Source organism: Ovis aries, chromosome 21 (genome assembly GCF_016772045.2).
Source record: "Ovis aries strain OAR_USU_Benz2616 breed Rambouillet chromosome 21, ARS-UI_Ramb_v3.0, whole genome shotgun sequence".
Classification (NCBI taxonomy): domain Eukaryota; kingdom Metazoa; phylum Chordata; class Mammalia; order Artiodactyla; family Bovidae; genus Ovis; species Ovis aries.
Window position 1 is genome coordinate 15078576 of NC_056074.1, and position 21426 is coordinate 15100001.

At 39.9% G+C, this 21426-nt stretch overlaps 1 protein-coding gene across 8 annotated transcripts in view; it reads left to right on the forward strand.

Annotated features, from left to right (window-relative positions):
- NARS2 (asparaginyl-tRNA synthetase 2, mitochondrial) overlaps nt 1–21426 on the forward strand; it is a 152066-nt gene that overhangs the window by 4591 nt on the left and 126049 nt on the right. For 3 of the 8 annotated variants that reach the window (XM_042237733.1, XM_027959883.3, XM_042237734.2), the window contains exons 2-5: nt 665–774; nt 1134–1254; nt 6987–7127; nt 13623–13703. In XM_042237733.1, the coding sequence (XP_042093667.1) occupies nt 665–774; nt 1134–1254; nt 6987–7127; nt 13623–13703 (453 nt within the window). Of the gene's footprint in view, nt 1–664; nt 775–1133; nt 1255–6986; nt 7128–13622; nt 13704–21426 lie in introns of those variants that run through there. The other 5 variants (XM_060403957.1, XM_015103083.4, XM_060403956.1 and 2 more) reach the window with 4 other exon arrangements.

Below are 21426 nucleotides of genomic sequence, written 5' to 3' on the forward strand. Positions count from 1 at the left end.
GGAATTCTCCAGGCAGGAATACTGGATTTCCTTCTCCAGGAGATCTTCTCCACCCAGAGATCGAACCCACATCTCCTGCATTGGCAGATGGATTCTTTGCCACTAAGCCACCAGGGAAGCCCTCATACATACCTATCACTTAAATTCAGAGTGTCTCTGAAAGTTTATGTTTTACTTAGTATGTGTTCATACTAAGTTTCTTGAGAACTCTTTTTGTGTGATACTTTGGAAAAAAATAAAAATCCCATGAAGACCTTTCTAGTCTGTACATAATCTCTCTGGGAATTTGATACAAAAGGAGAAAGGAACCAAGATATGTGCCCTGTTGTGTAGGGGAGGGGTTAGGGGCAGGAAGAAAACCTGGAATATTAGGGGATTGGTTATGTGAATTAGGCTCATGAACCTAATGGGATTTGGGGCATCTATTCAAAATGGTGAGCTTTATTAATGAAACAGCAGTGGAATGCCAAAGCTATATTTCACTATGATAAGGACCATATAAAATTATATATGCATGTGGATGAGCTATTATAAAAGCAATTGATTTGTTCAGCCAGGGTTATGAGGATTTTTTTCATTATTCACTTAGTCTTCTGTGTGTATATATAATGAAAATATTAAAAGTTTGTGTTTTAAACTCAAGTTTAGAAATATTTCTCATCAGGGATGGATTCGTTCAATCCGCTCCCAGAAGGAAGTCCTGTTCCTGCACGTAAATGATGGGTCATCTTTGGAAAGCCTTCAGGTTGTAGCAGATTCAAGCTTTGACAGTAGGTGAGGTTTTTGTTTTAAGAATACTTTGGTTTTTTTTTGTTTGTTTTTTCATCTCCTCTGTTCCTCATTTCTATCATCCAGGTGTTCATATTGCCCCTCAGTGATCTTTCTAAGGAGATCTGCTTTTCATAGCATTGATGCTCAAGTCCAAATGCATAGAATCAAGATTGTTTTCTTTAACATTTTTATATGACAATATCCCTACCTATCCTTTGCTTCTTTCTTAACTACATGTAGTTCTTAACCCAATTAAGGGTAAACTTCTATCATTAAATACTTTAGTGTTTTGATAGCAAGATTTGTATTAATATGAGGGCTACTTGTAAGATCCTGTTTATGTTGGTTTTTCATTACTGTAGAGAACTGGCTTTTGGGAGTTCCGTGGAAGTTCAAGGACAGTTGGTAAAAAGTCCATCCAAAAAGCAAAATGTGGAACTGAAGGCAGAAAAAATTGAAGTTGTTGGCAATTGTGATGCCAAGGTATGTTTTATAACACTTCTATGGAGGCTGTTTTTAAAATGGCTTAATTTAAAACTAGCAGTGTTTTATGTGTAACGTTAGGAAGATGGCACTTGGATCATTTCGATCATGACTTCCTAGATAATTGAAACAGACTATAGACTAAGGAATGTGGAAAGAGTAGCAGAAAGTACTCATGTAAATGGTTGAGTCTTAGGAGTAGGAGCTAAGTGATACTACTCCGTGCATCTCTGTGGTGCCTTTCACTGTTGAAATTTGCCACTTTTTCAAGCATGCCTGGTCAGCTACAATGACAAAGACATACCAGGGCAAACAGTTCTTAGGAATGCTGTGCCTTGAAATGACTTTTCCATTATCTAGAACTGTATCATCCAGCGCAGTAGCCACTAGTTACCTGTGGCTATTTAATATTAAATGATTCAAAATTAAATAAAAAATTGCCTTCCTTAATGGCATTAGCCACATTTCAAGTGCTCAGTAGTCACATGCACCTAGTGGCTTCTGTCCTGCATTGCACAGATACAGAACATTTCTATTTATCATGGGAAATACTACTGGACAGTGCTAGAGTGTGGTCATGTTTGGGCGGAACAAAGATAAATGCTACATTAAGACATGTTTATTCTTGTTTTTGGAACACTCTCCTGTTAGTGTGTGTGTGAGCTCAGTCACATCTGATTCTTTGTGACTCCATGAGCCCACCAGACTGCTCTGTCCATTGGATTTTCCAGGCAAGAATACTGTAGTGTTAAAAAAAAAAAGAATACTGGAGTGGTGGTAGCTTTTTATTTATAGATTGATAAAGAGGTTATAAACTCTTGAGAATCCCTTGGACAGTAAGGAAATGAAACCAGTCAATCCCAAAGGAAATCAACCCCAGATATTCATCGGAAGGACTGATGGTAAAGCTCTAATATTTTGGCCACCTGATGCAAAGAGCAGACTCATTGGAAAAGACTCTGATGCTGGGAAAGATTGAAGGCAGGAGGAGCAGGAGGCAACAGAGGATGAGATAGTTGGATGGCATCACCGACTCAATGGACATGAGTTTGAGCAAACTCTGGGAGATGGTGATGGACAGGGAAGCCTGGCTGCTACAGTTCATGGGGTCACAAAGAGTTGGGCATGACTTAACAACTGAACAGCAACAAAGAGGTCAGAGGGGATAATTTCATAGATTATCAATCCATTTTCTAATTGGAGGAAATGAAGCCCAACCAGGCACAATAACTTGCATTGGGTCATGTTGTGGCATAGCTGAAGTTTATGTCCTAGCCATTTGACTCCCCTGTGGTTTATCTGTACTCATCTTCAAATATTTAATGAACAAAAAGTGAGGAAATACAGGGAAATAGCATTATTTTAGCTCATTTTTAGTTCTTTTGGATAACTGGAAGAAATAAAAACAAAGAAGAAAGAAAATAGGCAATTAAAAAAAAGTGTTTGAACAATATTCTAAGAAGTTCTAATTGACATTTAAAATTAAGAATCAGATATGAAGGTGTCTGAAAAATAGACTGTGAAAATAATTTGAAACTCAGAAGAATGAAAATGGTAACCATTACTATTTTTGCTTTTTAGAGAGGTTTCATTATTAAAAATTTGCCCTGTGTTTTACTTTTTGTAAATTATTTTCCCTTGGTGAGTATTGATGCCTTCCCCTATTCTTTCCCCTCATTTCAGTGTCATTTGTAAGTATTCACACATTAGGGAACTCTGAGCCTGCTAGCAGTCCCCAGATTCTTGTTAATTTGACCATATTGTCACTTTCATAGGTATGGGACCTATTTCTATACGTCACAATTTAGAGTGTGCACAGGCCTAAAAGGAATAGATAACTCTAAAATAGGCTACCATTACTGGAGTGTGAAGTCAATTAGGCCTTAAGAATCATTACTATAAGCAGAGCTAGTGGAGATGATGGAATTCCAGCCGAGATTTTCACATCCTAAACGATGATGCTGTTAAAGTGCTATACTCAGTCTGGCAGCAAATTTGGAAAACCCAGCAGTGGGCACAGGACTGGAAAAGGTCAGTTTTCATTCCAATCCCAAAGAAGGGCAATACCAAAAAATGTTCAAACTATCCCACCATTTGCACTCATTTCACATGCTAGCAAGGAACTATTCAAAATCCTTCAAATGAGGCTTAAATAGTATGTGAACTGGGGACTTCCAGATGTACAACCTAGATTTAGAAAAGGCAGAGGAACCAGAGATCAAATTGGCAACATCTGTTGGATCATAGAAAAAGCAAGAAAATTCCAGAAAGCATCTGCTTCGTTGACTACATTTTGACTGTGTGGATCACAACAGACTGGAAAATTCTTCAAGAGATGGGAATCCCAGACCACCTTTTGTGCCTCCTGAAAGGTGTATGCAGGTCAAGAAGCAACAGTTAGAACTGCTATGAAACAACAGACTGGTTCCAAATTGGGAAAGGAATACATCAAGGCTGAATATTGTCTCCCTGCTTATTTAATCTATATGCAGAGTACATCATGTGAAATACCAGGCTGGATCAATCACTCACTGGAATCAAGACTGCTGGGAGAAATACCAATAACCTCAGATAGGCAGGTGACACCACCCTTATGGCAGAAAGCAAAGAACTAAGGAGCCTTTTGAATGAAGGTGAAAGAAGAGAGTGAAAAAGCTGGCTTAAAACTCAGCTTTCAAAAAACGAAGACCAAAGTATCCAGTCCCATCACTCCATGCCAAATAGATGGGGAAACAATGGAAACAGTGAGAGGCTTTATTTTCTTGGGCTGCAAAATCACTACAGATGGTGACTGCAGCCATGAAATTAAAAGACACTTGCTCTTTGGAAGGAAAGCTATGACAAGCCTAGACAGTGTATTAAAAAGCAGAGGTATCACTTTGCTGACAAAGGTGCAAGGAAAAACTATGGTTTTTCCAGTAGTCATGTAGGGATGTGAGAGTTGGACCATAAAGAAGACTGAGTGCCGAAGAACTGATGCTTTTGAACTATGGTGGGTGAAGACTCTTGAGAGTCCCTTGGACAGCAAGGAGATCAAACCAGTCAATCCTAAAAGAAATCAATCCTGAATATTCATTAAAAGGACTGATGCTGAAACTCCAATACTTTGGCCACCTGATGTGAAGAGCTGACTCATTGGAAATGACCCTGATGCTGGGGAAGATAGAGGGAAGGAAAAGGGGGTGACAGAGGATGAGATGGTTGGATGGCATCACTGATAATGGACATGATTTTGAGCAAACTCTGGGAGATAGTGAAGGACAGGGAAGCCTGGCATGCTGCAGTCCATGGGGTTGCAAAGAGTTGGGCACGACTGAGCAACTGAGCAACAGTAGCTCTTTTACTTCACTTCTCTGTTAGCTTTCTTATTGAAACTGGTTTTGGTCATATAGTTTTTAGGAAAGTTTTTCTAGGAAGGGTCAACATTTCCTTTAAAATTTTTATGAATATATACTTCCCTAGATGACAGAAAGCTGTTGACCCTCCCCTGTGTTCTGAAATAGCAGCACATGTTGATAAATGGTGATAAGCAGTGCTAATAGATCATGAGTTTTTGTGAACTTTCAAGATGCTATGGTGATTTTAAAATTGAGTACCAGCTGTGTGTATACCGCTGTAGAAAATGTAATCTTTAATATCTACAATATTCTAAACTGTGTGCCTAACAGTGGAGTGTTTTGCATTTGCTCAGGCTTGGCCAACTCTTTACAACCCTGTGGACTGTAGCCTGCCAGCCTCCTCTGTCTGTGGAATTTTCCAGGCTAGAATACTCGAGTGGGTTGCTATTTCCTTCTCTAGGAGGGTTTTGCATGATTATATCCTAATCTCTGTTTGTAAATAGTGATTGATAGCTAATGGATAGAAGTTTGGTAAGTAACATATTAGCTGTCTGATAATAAGTAATTTTGTCCAAAATCCCAAAGCTAGTACGAAGTCGAGCTGGATTCAAACCCATATCTCTGATTTCACTCCCTTGTACTAATGTGTTAGAATTCATGTGGACCATATTCAGTTATGTTAAACAAGAAGGAAAGCATCTTCAGTTCAGTTCAGTCACTCAGTTGTATCTGACTCTTTGCGACCCCATGTATCGCAGCATGCCAGGCCTCCCTGTCCATCACCAACTCCCGGAGTTCACTCAGACTCACGTCCATCGAGTCAGTGATGCCATCCGGCCATCTCATCCTCTGTCGTCCCCTTCTCCTTCTGCCCCCAATCCCTCTCAGCATCAGAGTCTTTTCCAATGAGTCAACTCTTCGCATGAGGTGGCCAAAGTACTGGAGTTTCAGCTTTAGCATCATTCCTTCCAAAGAAATCCCAGGGCTTATCTCCTTCAGAATGGACTGGTCGGATCTCCCTGCAGTCCAAGGGACTCTCAAGAGTCTCTCCAACACCACAGTTCAAAACATCAATTCTTTAGCACTCAGCTTTCTTCACAGTCCAACTCTCACATCCATACATGACCAACTGGAAAAACCAAAGCCTTGACTACACGGACCTTTGTTGGCAAAGTAATGTCCCTGCTTTTGAATATGCTGTCTAGGTTGGTGATAACTTTCCTTCCAAGGAGTAAGCATCTTTTAATTTCATGGCTGCAGTCACCATCTGCAGTGATTTTGGAGTCCCAAAATATAAAGTCTGACTGTGTTTCCACTGTTTCCCAGTCTATTTCCCATGAAGTGATGGGACCAAATGCCATGATCTTCGTTTTCTGAATGTTGCGCTTTAAGCCAACTTTTTCACTCTCCTCTTTCACTTTCATCAAGAGGCTTTTGAGTTCCTCTTCACTTTCTGCCATAAGGGTGATGTCATCTGCATATCTGAGGTTATTGATATTTCTCCTGGCAATCTTGATTCCAGCTTGTGTTTCTTCCAGCCCAGCGTTTCTCATGATGTACTCTGCATAGAAGTTAAATAAGCAGGGTGACAATATGCAGCCTGACATCCTCCTTTTCTTATTTGGAACCAGTCTGTTGTTCCATGTCCAGTTCTAACTGTTGCTTCCGGACCTGCATATAGGTTTCTCAAGAGGCAAGTCAGGTGGTCTGCTATGCCCGTCTCTTGAAGAATCTTCCACAGTTTATTGTGATCCACACAGTCAAAGGCTTTGGCAGAGTCAATAATGCAGAAATAGATGTTTTTCTGGAACTCTCTTGCTTTTTCGATGATCCAGGGGATGTTGGCAATTTGATCTCTGGTTCCTCTTCCTTTTCTAAAACCAGCTTAAACATGTGGAAGATCACGGTTCACATATTGCTGAAGCCTGGCTTGGAGAATGTTGAGCAGTACTTTACTAGCGTGTGAGATGAGTGCAATTGCAGGGTAGTTTGAGCATTCTTTGGCATTGCCTTTCTTTGGGATTGGAACAAAAACTGACCTTTTCTAGTCCTGTGGCCACTGCTGAGTTTTCCAAATTTACTGGCATATTGAGGACAGCACTTTCACAGCATCATCTTTCAGGATTTGAAATAGCTCAACTGGAATTCCATCACCTCCACTAGCTTTGTAGTGATGCTTTCTAAGGCCCACTTGACTTCACATTCCAGGATGTCTGGCTCTAGGTGAGTGATCACACCATTGTGATTATCTGGGTTGTGAAGATCTTTTTGTATAGTTCTTCTGTGTATTCTTGGTTTTATCCTAAAACACTGCTCTTTAACAAAGGCCCTGTAAACTGATTTTATAAAGCAGTATCTTTGTTAGCCTCTCACTTGTTTCTCCTGTTGTTTCAGGCTTTCCCTGTTAAATATAAAGAGAGGCATCCTCTGGAATATCTGAGACAATATCCTCACCTCAGGTGTAGGACTAATGTTCTGGGTTCTGTACTGAGGGTTCGCAGTGAAGCCACAGCAGCTATCCATTCTTTCTTTAAGGTAAGGAGCTTTGCTTCTCCATGTTCATTCTGGTGAAGAAGTTGAATAATTGTTTAACACTGGCATAGTATCCTGAAAAGTCTTCTGGTTATTTATTCCAAACATGCCTTATTATGTGGTACTTTTTTCTTTGAGTGATCTAAAATTTTCTGTTTATCACTAACTTTGAGCAACTTGATTAATATGTGCCTTGGCACAGCTTTTTAATGCTTCTTGTGTCTGGAGTTCATTGAATTTCTTTTCTAGTACATTTCAGTTTTCACTAGGTTTTTCAGTCATTTTTCATCACATATTTTTTATGTTACCTCTCTCCTTTGGGGACTTCAGTTACCTGTGTATATTTGGCCACATGATGATATTCCCATAGCTCACTCATGTTCTTTTTTTTTTTTTTTTTAAATCTTCTTTTCCCCCAGTGTGTTTCTTTTGGATAGTTTCTTTTACTGTGTCTTTTTTGTTTTTTTGCTCACTGACCTTTTCTTCTGCAATGCCTGATTTGTTGTTGTTTCTGTTCAGTGCATTTTCCACCCCATACATTATAGGTTTCATAAGTGGTTGATTTGGGCCTTCTTTTTTTTTCAGATCATTAATTTAATTTTTTTAAATATATTTTTTACTTGAAGGATAATTGCTTTACAGAATTTTGTTGTTTTCTGTCAAACCTCAACATGAATAAACCATAGGTATACATATATCCCCCCCTTTTGAACCTCCCTCCCATCTCCCTCCCCATTCTACCCCTCTAGGTTGATAGACAACCCTGTTTGAATTTCCTGAGCCATATAGCAAATTCCCATTGGCTCTCCATTTTACATATGGTAATGTAAGTTTCCACGTTACTCTTGCCACACGTCTCACCCTCTCCTCCCCTCTCCCCATGTCCGTAAGTCTGTTCTCTATGTCCGTTTCTCCTTTGCTGCCTGTAAATAAGTTCTTCCATACCATGTTGCTAGATTCCGTATATATGTCTTAGAATATGATATTTGTCTTTCTCTTTCAGACTGACTTCATTCTGTGTAATAGGTTCTAGGTTCATCCACCTCATTAGAACTGATTCACTTTTTTTTGGCTAAGTAATATTCCGTTGTGTATATGTACCACAACTTATCTATTCATCTGTTGATGGACATCTAGGTTCCTTCCATGTTCTAGCTATTGTAAATAGTGCTACAGTGAACAATGGGATACATGTATCTTTTTCAATTTTGGTTTCCTCAAGGCCTAGAAGTGGGATTGATGGGTCATATGGTAGTTTTTTTCCCTAGTTTTTAAGGAATCTCAATACCATCTTCCATAATGGCTGTATCAGTTTACATTCTCACCAACAGTGCAAGAGCATTTTTTTTTCTCCACACCCTCTCCAGCATTTATTGTTTTTAGACTTTTTGATGATGGCCACTCTGACCAGTAGAGGTGATATCTCATTGTGGTTTTGATTTGCATTTCTCTAATATTGAGCAATGTTAAGCATCTTTTCATGTGTTTGTTAGCCATCTGTATGTCTTCTTTGGAGAAATCAGGGATTTTAGTTTTTTAGGTCTTCCATGTCTCTACTAACTTTTTTGAACATATTCAGCAGTTTTAGTTAAAACTATGTATGGTTTTCATAGCTGTTTAGTAACCATTTTTATGTCCTAACATGTCAGTCAGTTATGAGTCAGTTTTAATTGATTAGTCTCTTCATTAGAGATGATGTTTTCCTGCTTCTTCTTATACCTGCTAATCTTTGATTAGTTTCCAGACCTTGTGGATTTTATCTTGCTGGCTGCTGGATATTTATAAAGCTTCTTATGTTCTGTTCTGGTATGTAGTTAAGTTACTGGAAGGATCTTGCTTTTATGATTTGTATGCTCCCTGGTAGTCTAGTGGTTAGGATTCGGCACTCACTGCTGCAGCCCAGGGTCAATTCCCAATCAGGGAAGCCTTTTTTCTGGGCTTCCCTGGTGGCTCAGATGGTAGAGAATCTGCCTGCAATGCAGGAGACCTGGGTTTGACTCCTGGGTCGGGAAGATCCCCTGGAGAAGAAATGGCAACCCATTCCAGTATTTTTGCCTGGAGAATTCCATGGACAGTGGAGCCTGGTGGGCTGCAGTCCATGGGGTCACAGAGTCGGACACGACTGAGTGACTTGACACTTTGACTTTCAGGTAAATCCGAAGCAGTGCTCAGTCTAGGTCTGTTATTCCCACTACTGAGGCAAAGCCTTCCTGAGCAGTCTACCTAGTACCTTGTGAATCACAAGATCTTCCAACCTGACTGTGGGAATAGGCACTGTTTCCTCTAATCATCTTGGATGGTCCTCACATGCGTGAGCTGATCTTTCCTTCACTTGATCAATACTGGTCCACACTCCAGGGTGACTCTCTGTGCGTCTCTGGAGTTGTTGCATACCTCTCTGCTCTCTGGGACTCGGTCCTGTCAATTCCTGCCATTTTGGCCTCAGACTCTCAGCTCTGTCTCTTCAACTCAGGAAATCTGCTGAGCTCTGCTTTATTTATTCCTGCTTCCTGTTGTCATTTGGGAAATCTTAAAGCAATAAGCTGGGCTGCTGGAGGGGTTCACTATGTTTGTTTCCTGTCTCTCAGGGTGCACTCTCCTTTGTTGTCTGATGTTCAGTGTCTTGAAAACTGTCGTTCCATGTGGTTTGCTTGTGGATTCTTTTGTTTTGTTTTTTGGTTGTTTCAGACAGGAGGGTAAATCTAGTTCCTGTTTCTCCATCTTGGTCCTAGAGATTTTATATACAGTAAGCACTAATTTTAAAGGATTATTGATGATCAAGTAGGTTGATCTAATGACTAAAGACATGTATCTCATTTAGCTTTGCTTTTCAGCCATTTATTCCCAACCCAGGAAAGCCACAGTGGAATGTAGCTGGTCAGTTGATGAGACCCTCCTCCCATGTGGTGGATGGAAGGGCTCCAAAGGCAAGAGTGAGCCAATAGATAAAGTTCAGCATTATTCCATGTAGTTTTGGAACTCTTCCTAAGGCACTTCTCCACATCCAGCTCATTTGGGAAGATTGTCTAACAGCATACCCTTCCCTTGGACAGCATCCAACTTCATGCACGTGCAGCCCTGCTATAGAGCACTAGAAAATTCTCGCTCTCTGCAGAGCTCCTTAAGAGAGAATTTCTGGTGTGACAGCTAAAGAACAGCGTGGCTTTAACGCATAAGAATAAACAAAGGAAAATAAATCACATTACCCGTTATGGTTTAAAGAGGTACATTTTCATATACTGTCATAAGCTTTCTCACACAGCTCCCATGTGGCTTTTCAGTAATGCTTGAACTATACAAACAGAAAATTTGTTCAGGTGTAGAAGTATTTTCCCCCATTTGTCTTCAGCTATTGGCCAGTGGACCTGCTTCAATTCTGAAAGTTTTATGGATTTCTGGCCACTAGGTGGTGGTATTGGCAGTCCATTAACAAGTGGGCTTTTCCTAATTCATGCATTTCACTTGTTTTTTTAAACACATTTGTTTATTATCTGAAGTTTTTACAGATAAACTATTTTTACATGAGAGAATAAACTATAAAACTCTGAAATCAAAGAATCAGCAAAGAAAAATTTAAAAAACATTTTGTGCTGTGCTTAGTCGCTCAGTTGTGTCTGATCTTTGTGACCCCATGGACTGTAGGTTGCCGGGCTCCTCTGTCCATGGGATTCTCCAGGCAAGAATACTGGAGTGGGTTGCCATGCCCTCCTCCAGGGAATCTTCCCAACCCAGGGATCTTTTAGGTGGTTAAAAATAATGGATTTTTGCAGTGTTAGACATGTTTCTAAAGATAGGCACTTTTGAATCTTAAAAATTCACTTTTTAATTGTAATTGTAAGGCCCTAGAAAACATAATCTTGATATTCCCCTTTTAAGATGTTACCCACTTGTGTATGAGTGTTATAGGACATACTAAATTATAGTTATATATTATTCTGTACTGGGTGCTGTTTCTATGTTTGTTACTTTAGGCTCCTGAAAAGATGTTAATACATTTGCCCTTTCTTGGTGAGTTGAGTTTCTTCCTCTGAGTATCAGATTGTTTCCTTCTCAGCATGGCAGTGCCTCAAAGCCTGTCACAGTGGGGAGTGTTCTTTGACGCTGGGTTAAATGACCCTGGACTGCTGTGTCTCTGAGTTCCCGTGACTGCTTTTTATGGGTGTGTTTCTGGGTTTTGTTTGGTTGGTTGGTCTCCTCCTGCTGTTACTGGTTGCCAGGGGTGCGCCTGCGGCCGGCAGTTGCTGTCCTGTTTCTTTTCTGTTGAGTCTGATTAAATAATGATACTTGTTTTTTTTGTGTTAAAAACAGTCCATGAGTCTTTGAGTAATACATATGGGCCTTAGTACACAAATTTTTAATTTTCAGGTACTCATTGTTTCATCATATCTGATTGTAGAAATATGTATCTGTCCAAATACTTAGATATTTAGAGGTGGTGGGTGAGATCTAAATAATTGGGCCACTATTTTTGCCCGCTTCTCTGGCATTTGTATCTCTCGTTAGGAACCCCTTTGCTATGGGATGGGATAAGTACTTGACATCGGAACCCCATTGGAGGCAGCCGCTGACAGTACCCTTGCTATTTATTTTCCTACTTTGCTGTTCACTTTCTCATTTTTGGACTTTGTTCTCACCTTTGTTATTCCTTTGTACCTTCTTTATAACTTTTGGTGGTAATGTTATAGTCTTAGATATGATAGGCCTTGCTAGCACTGTTTAGACTTAAAAAGCTGGTGACGCCTTTTGGGAGGTTTAGCATTATTTGAGTAATTTTTATTTTTTTAAATCCCATCCAGTTATTTCCATACGATTTACAGCATTGTTTCTCGAAGCAGTTGACCAGTTCTAACTCTGGCAATTACATTCAGCCGTTAAATTTTCTCCTCCCTTTCCCCTCCCTCTGGCCACCCTCATTTCCTTTGGATTTTTCACTTCCTTTCTTTGTTTACTGCACTCATGCTCATAGTTGCCTGCATTCATGTGGAATAAATGATTCATGTCCATAATTCTTGGCTCCTGGGAGATAAAAGTTTAATGCAGTCATGTTATTGATTCTGTTTCATTTGTTCTCCATAATGTGCTCTCTGCAGCACTTCTCCGAATGTTGTTCCCAGATTAAGTACATATTTGAATACTTCTAAGACTCCTAATTTATAGCTTGAAAATGTAATCACTGTACCTCATAAGGCAAGTACTTGGCTGGATGCTTTGTATCCTAGCCACAATACTTGAATTCAGTCTTACTAGGAAGGAAGGGGCAAATATGGGAGGCCCCTGGTAGTGCACTGACATATTTTACATTCCGCCCGTGACCGGCAGAATGTAGCAGAGATTAGATGTGTATATGAGTTTCCCCAGTGGCTCAGCTATAAGGAATCTGTGTGCAGTGCAGGAGATGGCCGGTTTGATCTCTGCGTCAGGAAGATTCCCTGGAGGAGGGTGTGGCAACCCACTCCAGTATTCTTGCTGGGAAAATTCCATGGACAGATGAGCCTGGAGGGCTACAGTCTAAGGGATTGCAAAGAGTTGGACACCACTGAAGTGACTGAGCACACAGGCAGATGTTTATATATATGAATTTATTATGTTGGTTTCAAGAGCAAAATGTGTCTATTAAACACATATTCTTCTGCCTTTGCAACATAAATTCACTATAGCTGCTCCCACCCCTACCTTGCAACATTTATGCTGATTGTAACCTTTTACCTACATCCATAGTCAAAATGAAAGTATAACTTTGAAGTTGCTGGGTTATTTCAATTTTACTAGTAACAGCTTTTGTGGTTCACTAATGGAGATAGTCTCAGACTTCAGAGTGGAAGAATCGCTTGGGTGCTTTAAGGTTTGCTGCGCAGAATCTTCCTTGCTGCTCAGAATCTTCCTGTCGCCGCCATGTGCAGTGCACTGTGCTAGCAGTTTAGTGGCAGACTTCCTAAGTAATATTTCTGCCTGTCTTGCTCTTTGCTTCTTCAGTCCCTGGTTCCCAATTTTTTTCCTTTTTATAGTTGTTACAATTTCTTATCCCAAAATAATTGAACTTAATATTGATCACTTTGTATTCCCGTAGTAATGTGGGCAACATCATGGTGCATTAGCCTGAGTGAGTGAGTGTGTGGTAAATCACTACCAGTATGTTGGAGAAGCGAGAAGAAGAAATGGCACCAAAGAGACAGCCTGAGCACCCAGGTTCCAGTTGCAGCTCTGACACTGACTAGTTGTGTGACTTTGGCCTCTCATTAAATTTCTCTGGGCCTCAGTTCCTTATCTTGTAAGTGAGGAGGTTGGACTAGATATTGTCTAAGTTAGTTTGGATTTATTAATTTTTTTGTGCATAATAAACATTCCATTTGATATTTCAGTAGTTTTAGTTGTGTGATTAAGGAGAAATTTGATGTGACATTCTCTTAGTGCTATTTTAATCATATAAAAAGGTGTATATTCTTGGAACTATTTCACAGACAGATGTACTGAGACAAATGGTTTCTCTCTTTCTTCCAGGACAGTGGCTTTGTGCATATTCATACTCCAGTAATCACATCCAATGACTGTGAGGGGGCTGGAGAACTTTTCCAAGTTGAAGTAAGTTGTGCATCCCACTTTGGAGGATATATTGCTTGCTAATATTTTTCATTTGAGAGTTGATTTAAATTTAATGAGAGTTATATGGATAGACCATGACCAGAACCTGAAGGTTTATTGATAATAATCCTTAAAAAAACATACATAGGAAATTCATACTTCTTTAATTTTCTGTGCAACCAGCTATATTATTTACATTATGATTTAAAGAAGTTAATTTTTATTTATTTTTTAATGGAAGGATAATTGCTTTACAGAACTTTGTTGTTTTCTATCAAACCTCAATGTAAATCAGCCATAGGTATACATATGTCCCCTCCCTCTTGAACTTCCCTCCCGTTTCTTTTCCCATCCCACCCCTCTAGGTTGATACACAGCCCGTTTGAGTTCCCTGAGACCTACAGCACAGTCCCATTGTCTGTTTCACATACAGTAATGTCAGTTTCCATGTTACTCTCTCCATACGTCTCACCCTCTCCTCCCCTCTCCCTGTGTCCCTAAGTCTATTCTCTATGTCTTTTTCTCCATTGCTGCCCTCCAAATAAATTCTTTGGTACCATCTTCTAGATTCCATATTTATGCATGCATTCATGTACGATATTTATCTTTTCTTTTTCTGACTTACTTCACCCTGTGTAATCGCTCTAGGTTCATCCACTTCATTAGAACTGATTCACTTTTTTTGGCTGAGTAATATTCCATTGTGTATATTTACCACAGCTTTATCCATTCATCGGTCGATGGACATCTAGGTTGCTTCCATGTTCTCGCTATTATAAATAGTGCTGCAGTGAACAATGGGATACATGTGTCTTTTTCTATTTTGGTTTCCTCGGGGTATATGCCTAGGAGTGGGATTGCTTGCTCATATGGTGGTTTTAGTCCTAGTTTTTAAGGAATCTCAATACCGTCTTCCATAGTGGCTGTATCAATTTGCATTCCCACCAACAGTGCAAGAGGGTTCCCTTTTCTCTACACCCTCCCCAGCATTTATTATTCGTAGACTTTTTAGTGATGGCCATTCTGACCAGTGTGAAGTGGTACCTTCACTGTAGTTTTGATTTGCATTCTTCTAATAATGAGGGATGTTGAGCATCTTTTCATGTATGTGTTAGCCATGTGTATGTCTTTGGAGAAATGAATGTTTCGGTCTTTTTCCCATTTTTTGATTCAGTTGGTTGTTTTTCTGGTGTTGAGTTGTATGAGCTGCTTATCTATTTTGGAAGTTAATCCTTTGTCAGTTGTTTCAGTTACTATTACTGTCTCCCATTCTGAGGGCTGTCTTTTCACCTTGTTTATAGTTTCCTTTGCTGTGTAAAAACTTTTAAGTTTAATTAGGTCCCACTTGTTTACTTTTGTTTTTATTTCCATTATTCTAGCAAGTGGGTCATAGAGGATCTTACTTTGATTTATGTCATTGAGTATTCTGCCTAGGTTTTCCTCTAAAAGTTATATATTTTCTGGTCTTATATTTAGGTCTTTAATCCATTTTGAGTTTATCTTTGTGTATGGTGTTAGGAAGTGTTCTAATTTCATTCTTTTACATGTAGCTGTCCAGTTTTCTTCCCAGCACCACTTATTGAAGAGGTTGTCTTTGCCTTATTGTATATTCTTGCCTCCTTTGTGAAAGGAGTGGAATTTTAATTTACTACTCTGTTTGCCTTTTTGATAACTGTGAAGTGATAAGCTAGAGAAATTTGAAGAAATTAATAAAAATTCTAAGATATCTTTTATACAGATTCAAGCCCCAGTTAACATTTTTGGGTATAATTCTTATTTTAAGGGATAAACTAAAATAGAAAAGTATGCATGTGAATATTTTCTCTTTTCAGAGTCTTTAGAAAATGTATTTTTCAGAAAAATGATTTAGTCTCTATACCTCATGAAGGCTTTTATTTCAGTCCTTTGTTCAGCAATTATTTTTTGAGCTCCTTCTATGGGCCAGGCATTGTTAGCCCGCACTTGTTGCAGGAAATTTAAAAGTTACCAGTTTTTCTTACTTGTAGGCACTTGAAAGCCTTTCACTTGCCAGTTAGACAGCCTGTTTAAAATCATTGGCCAGTTAGTATAACAGCATACAAAGAGAAATATATGTTGTTGACTGGTGCTTTTTGTATTTATTCACTGATTTCTATGTCTCTGAGGGAAGTCAAAATTCTTTATACATTTGGGTGATTCCATCAAATGACAGGGCCTGTGTAAAACTACTCTCTGTGGTTCAGTATGTTCTGACTCTTGGTAATGATGCTTTCTCTTCATGTAATCGAACAGTGTATTCACTACAAGAAGTTGTCCTGACATGAGGGGACATAGGTACACCTATGGCTGATTCATGTTGATGTTTGACAGAAAACAACAAAATTGTGTAAAGCATTTATCCTTCAATTAAAAAATAAATAAAATTTTTAAAAGGAGTTTTTACAAGTATGAAGGGAATTATTAGGCCCAAATTAAATAAAAAATATTTGAGTAGCAAACTTAAATAAGATAAATTTGGAGCTAAGTGCTTTACTACCAGAGAAATCCTCCAGGCAAGTCTAAATGATTAGAACATGTGTGTTTTGGACTCTAACCAACACAAGGCAAGTATAAATATATAGAAAGGGGAAAATGAATTTCTGAAGCTTAATAAATGAGAGGGCTTCCCTGGTGGCTCAGTGGTAAAGAATCCACCTGCCACTGTAGGAGACTCACATTTGATCCTGGGTCAGGAAGATTCTCTGGAGAAGGAAATGGCAACCCACTCCAGTATCCTTGCCTGGGAAATCCCATGGACAGAGGACCCTGGCGTACTACAGTCCATGGGCTCACAGAGAGTCAGACACAACCGAGTGACTAAACAGCAGTAAAACAAATAAGGGTTCTGCGTTCATAGTTCTTCAGGGCCATGCTGAGGAATTTTAGATAGTGGAATTAGCTTTGTTTATTCAGAGTGTGAGAAAGAGATGATATAAAGATGTTGTCACAGTTCTGGTTGGTAAAGCAGGTGAGTTTGCAGGATTTGATAGAGAAAGGAGTACGCATTTCATTCACTTTTTTTTTTAAAGAATTGTTATTTATTTTTGGCTGCACTGCGCCTGCATTGCTGTGTGGACCTCTCTCCAGCTGGATCAAGCGGGGGCTGCTCTCCATCTGGATCAGGCGGGGGCTGCTCTCCAGCTGGATCAAGTGGGGGCTGCCCTCCAGCTGGGTCGAGCGGGGGCTGCCCTCCAGCTGGGTTGAGCGGGGGCTGCTCTCCAGTGGCAGTGTGTGGGCTTGTGCAGTGGCTTCCCTTGGTGCAGAGCCTGGGCTCTAGAGCACTCGGGCTTCAGTAGTTGCAACATGTAGGCTCAGTAGTTGCACCTCGTGGGCTCTAGAGCATGGGCTTCGTAGTTGTGGCACACAGGCTCAGTTGTCCTTGGCATGTGGGAGCTGCCCGGACCAGGGTGTGAACCCATGTCCCTTGCATTGGCAGGTGGGTTCTTAACCACTGGGCAACCAGAGAGGCTCTCTTCGTTCACTCTTGATGCTGCTTATCCTACAACAGTCCCTGGTTGTACACTTTTTTCCTTTGTCCTTAGAGCCCTAGTTGAGTTCTCACAATTACGTTTGATCCTCATGATTCTGCAGTGAGTAGTTTATCTCTGAGAAGATAAAAGAAATTAAAAGCATGAATTAGAGATTCTGGCAAAATGTAAACATTGATAGGAAGTAAGGTGGGACTGCTTTATGTATATATTTGAAGTTCAGTGTTACCAGTTTTAAGTGGTATGTATGAAATCTAGAGGATAAGTAGGATCATGAGAACTGACTTGATCAGAAACATCTTCAAAATAAGTATGTAAATTAACTGTACTGTGTGTGTGTGTGTGTGTGTGTGTGTGTGTGTGTGTGTGAATTGCTCAGTTGTGTCCAACTTTTTGTGACCCCATGGTCTGTCCATGGAATTCTGTAGGTGAGAATACTGGGGTGGGTTGTCAGTCCCTTCTCCAGGGAATCTTCCTGACCCAGGGATCAAACCTGGGTCTCTTGCATGGCAGGCATATTCTTTACCATCTGCGCTTACCAGGGAAGCCCCCTCTACTGTACACTAGGGAGAGTATTTTAGGTAGGGGAACAGTGTGAGCAGAGTCAAGCAGTTGAAATAAGTGTGGGGGCTTTCACTGGGCTCTGGATGGAAGATTAGAAGATTTATATTAGTGAATCATAAAGAATAAAGGTAGGGTGTAGGATACTGTTCCATGGTTTTCAGTACAGTGGCAGAGCTATGCAGCCATCCTCACAGTTTACTTTTAGAGCATTACATCACCCCGTATTGAAACTTACTACCTACCCATTAGCAGTCCCTTCTCGTTCCCACCCCAAGCTCTAGGTAACCACTCAACCACTCTGTATAGATTTGTCTCTTCTGGAGTATTTCATATAAATGCAGTCATACTACATATGGCCTTTGTGTCTGGTTTTTTTCATTTAGCACAAAGTTTTTGAGGTTCATACATGTAGCATGCAACAGTACTTGATTCCTTTTTGTACCTGACTAGTATTCTGTTGTCAGAGAAGGCAATGGCAACCCACTCCAGTACTCTTGCCTGGAAAATCGCATGGATGGAGGAGCCTGCTAGGCTGTAGTCCATGGGGTCGCTACTAGTCAGACACGACTGAGTGACTTCACTTTCACTTTTCACTTTCATGCATTGGAGAAAGAAATGGCAACCCACTCCAGTGTTCTTCCCTGGAGAATCCCAGGGACAGGGGAGCCTGGTGGGCTGCTGTCTATGGGGTTGCACAGAGTCGGACACGACTGAAGGGACTTAGCAGCAGCAGCAATATTCTGTTGTATAGATGTCTAGTGTTTTATATATCCATTTAGGCATTGATGGATATTTGAATTATTTCTACCTTTTGGCTATTATGACTAATGCTACTGTGAACACTTGTGAAAACATTTGGATATTATTTCTCTTGGGTGGAATTGCTAGATCACATGGTAGCTTTATGTTTAATATTTTGAGGGACCACCAAACCATTTTCCAAAGTGACTGTGTCATTTTACATTCCCAGCAGCAGTGTATGAAGGTTCCAGTTTCTCCTGAGTATAGACAACATTGATTATTGCTCTTCTTCTTGTTTTTTTATTATAGCAATACCAGACAGTGTGAAGTGGTATTTCACTGTGGATTTTCTGTTTGCCTTTTTCTTTTGATAAGATATAATTTATATTTATATGTGATTCATATTTAAGCTTTTAATTACAGTTCTATGCCAAAATGTGGTAGATGAATAATCACATATTGTGAAATTAAATTAGGCTGAGAAAATCTTGGAGTAATACATTACATAATAGGAACAGTATTCAGGTCTAGCATTTATACATTTAAATACTTTTAAAAGTGAAGAATAAATTGAAAGTCTATTAAATGGAACCTGTGAAGTGTGTAGTTTTATATCTGAATCTTATACTGTGGGAACTCTCATACTGTGTACTGAAGTTTGGCATTAGATTGTTTTGCTTTTATTGTTATTGTGGGTATTTACGTAATATAAACTATATTACTGTAACCATTTTTAATGAACTGTTCATACCATATAGTCACAGTGTTGTACAACCATCATTGCTATATAGTTCCAGAATTTTTCAGCACCCCAACAGAAGCTCTGTAGCCAAAATTCCTCATTCCCTTTTACCTCCAGTTCCTAGTAATCTCACATCTACTTCTTGTCTCTGTGGATTTCTGGATATTTCATATAAATGGAATCATACAGTGCATGGCCTTTTGTGTCTGCCTTCAGTTAACTTGTATCAGAATTTTATTTTTTTATTGCTGAATAATATTCCATTGTATGGATATATCACATTTTGTTTAACCATTCCTTCATTGATGTTCATTGGGTTGTTTCTACCTTTGGTTTTTGCAAATATTAATACTATGAACAGTCATGTTAACATTTTTGTTTGAACACCTGTTTTCAGTTCTTTTGAATATATTTCTAGGAGTGGGATTGCTGGGTCACATGTTTATGCTCTGTGTTTAACTTACTGAGGAACTACCAAAGTATTTTCTGCAGTGGTTGCAGCATGTTATATTCCCAGCAGTGATATTTGACAATTCCACTTTTACTGTATTCTCACCAGTGCTGATTATTTTCAGTTTGATTATAGCCATCCAGATGGATGGGAAGTGGTTATCTTGTTGCTTCCATCTGCCATTCCCTAATGTCTAAGGATGTTGAAGATCATTTTGTGGCTGTTGACCATTTGTATATCTTCTTTTGAGAAATATCTGTTTCAGTCCTTTGCCCAATTTTTAATTGCCTGATCTGTCTTTTTGTTGTTGAGTTATAGGAATTCTTTATTCTAGATACAAATCTATCTTTTCCCCACCCCCCACAGTGTGAAGTCTTCAGTGTTGCCCCTCAGTGGGTACAGCCTGGGGTATGCCCACTACCATCCAGGGATAACATTGATTCTGGCAGGACTCTTTTTGGCTATTTCTTTCCCAGACCGTACTCAGCTCTTAAACTCCACTAATTACACCTGCTTGCTCTTTTGTTTTCGACAGTGTTCACGGACATAGGTTGCTTCACAGACTATTGCAGTCAAATTGAGGCAACTTTAAAGATATGCTTCCTAAGGTCAGTTTTTGAAATTTATTCTGACCCCCAAAAGATCTCTTCCTACCTGTCTGTTTCCATTTCTTTCTGCAAACTAGCAGATCTACAGTTTATTCAGCCTTTATCTCCAGTGAATGTCAGTTTCTTCCCAGTGGCCTATCACTGCAACCACAGTTTTTAAGAGCACCCTTAGGTTTGAGCTTAACCACACCCTGTTGCTAATGAAGTCGGTTCCTTTGGAGAGAGACTTGGAAGTCTGGTTTATGATTTCTTCTAGCCCTGGTGACTCTGTGAATCAGGCTCTAGGGCTGAGGGCAGGAATAATGGACACTTCTCTGAAAGTGACATTACAGTTTAGGAGCTGAGTGCTCAGTTGAGTGGTGGCTGCAGCCCCAGGCCTCGTTGGTTTGAGATGGGGCAAGAGAATCTGGGTCTAGTGTTCTTAGCAGTTCCTCACCAAAGGTAAAGCCTCCATTCCAGGAGCAGGGACTGGGCAGAAGAAGGGAGCTGCTACCTCTCGGCCACACTCACACTCTGTGTAGCTTTAGCATTGAGTAACTGTGGGCAAGATGAGAAATGCCGGCATGCTATGGTGCTCATCCTGCTGAAATAGTTCTCTGCCTAAGAGCTGGGGTTTAGAAGAACCCTGTGTCCTTGGCATCAGTCTGGAGTGGAGATTCTGTCCTGCTTAGCTGTGATGGGGAACAGTGGGAGCAAGAGTGTCGTTTATAGACACTACTAAAGTTCCTTGTCCTTACCAAGTTCTAGTAGATTTTCTTGAATTCCATGTTTCTTCATTTGCCATTAGCGCTTAGGACCACTTTAAGGGACTTTAGAAGGCTGGAATGGGGGTAGGTTTTTGTTGTTGGTTTTTTTTTTATTTTATAACTTTCACCAATTTCACTGAGGAGTGGATCTGTGGAACTCCCCACACTGTCATGCCAGAAGAAGAAAAAGCCAGTCGTTTTTGGACTACTTTTTACTGCCACGGTTCTCAACGTCCTACTTATAAAATGTGAATAACACTATGCATGCTTTCATGCTCAGTTATGTCTGAATTTTTGCGACCCTATAATCTGTAGCCCACCCAGCTCCTCTGCCCATGGAATTTTCCAGGCAAGAATACTGCATT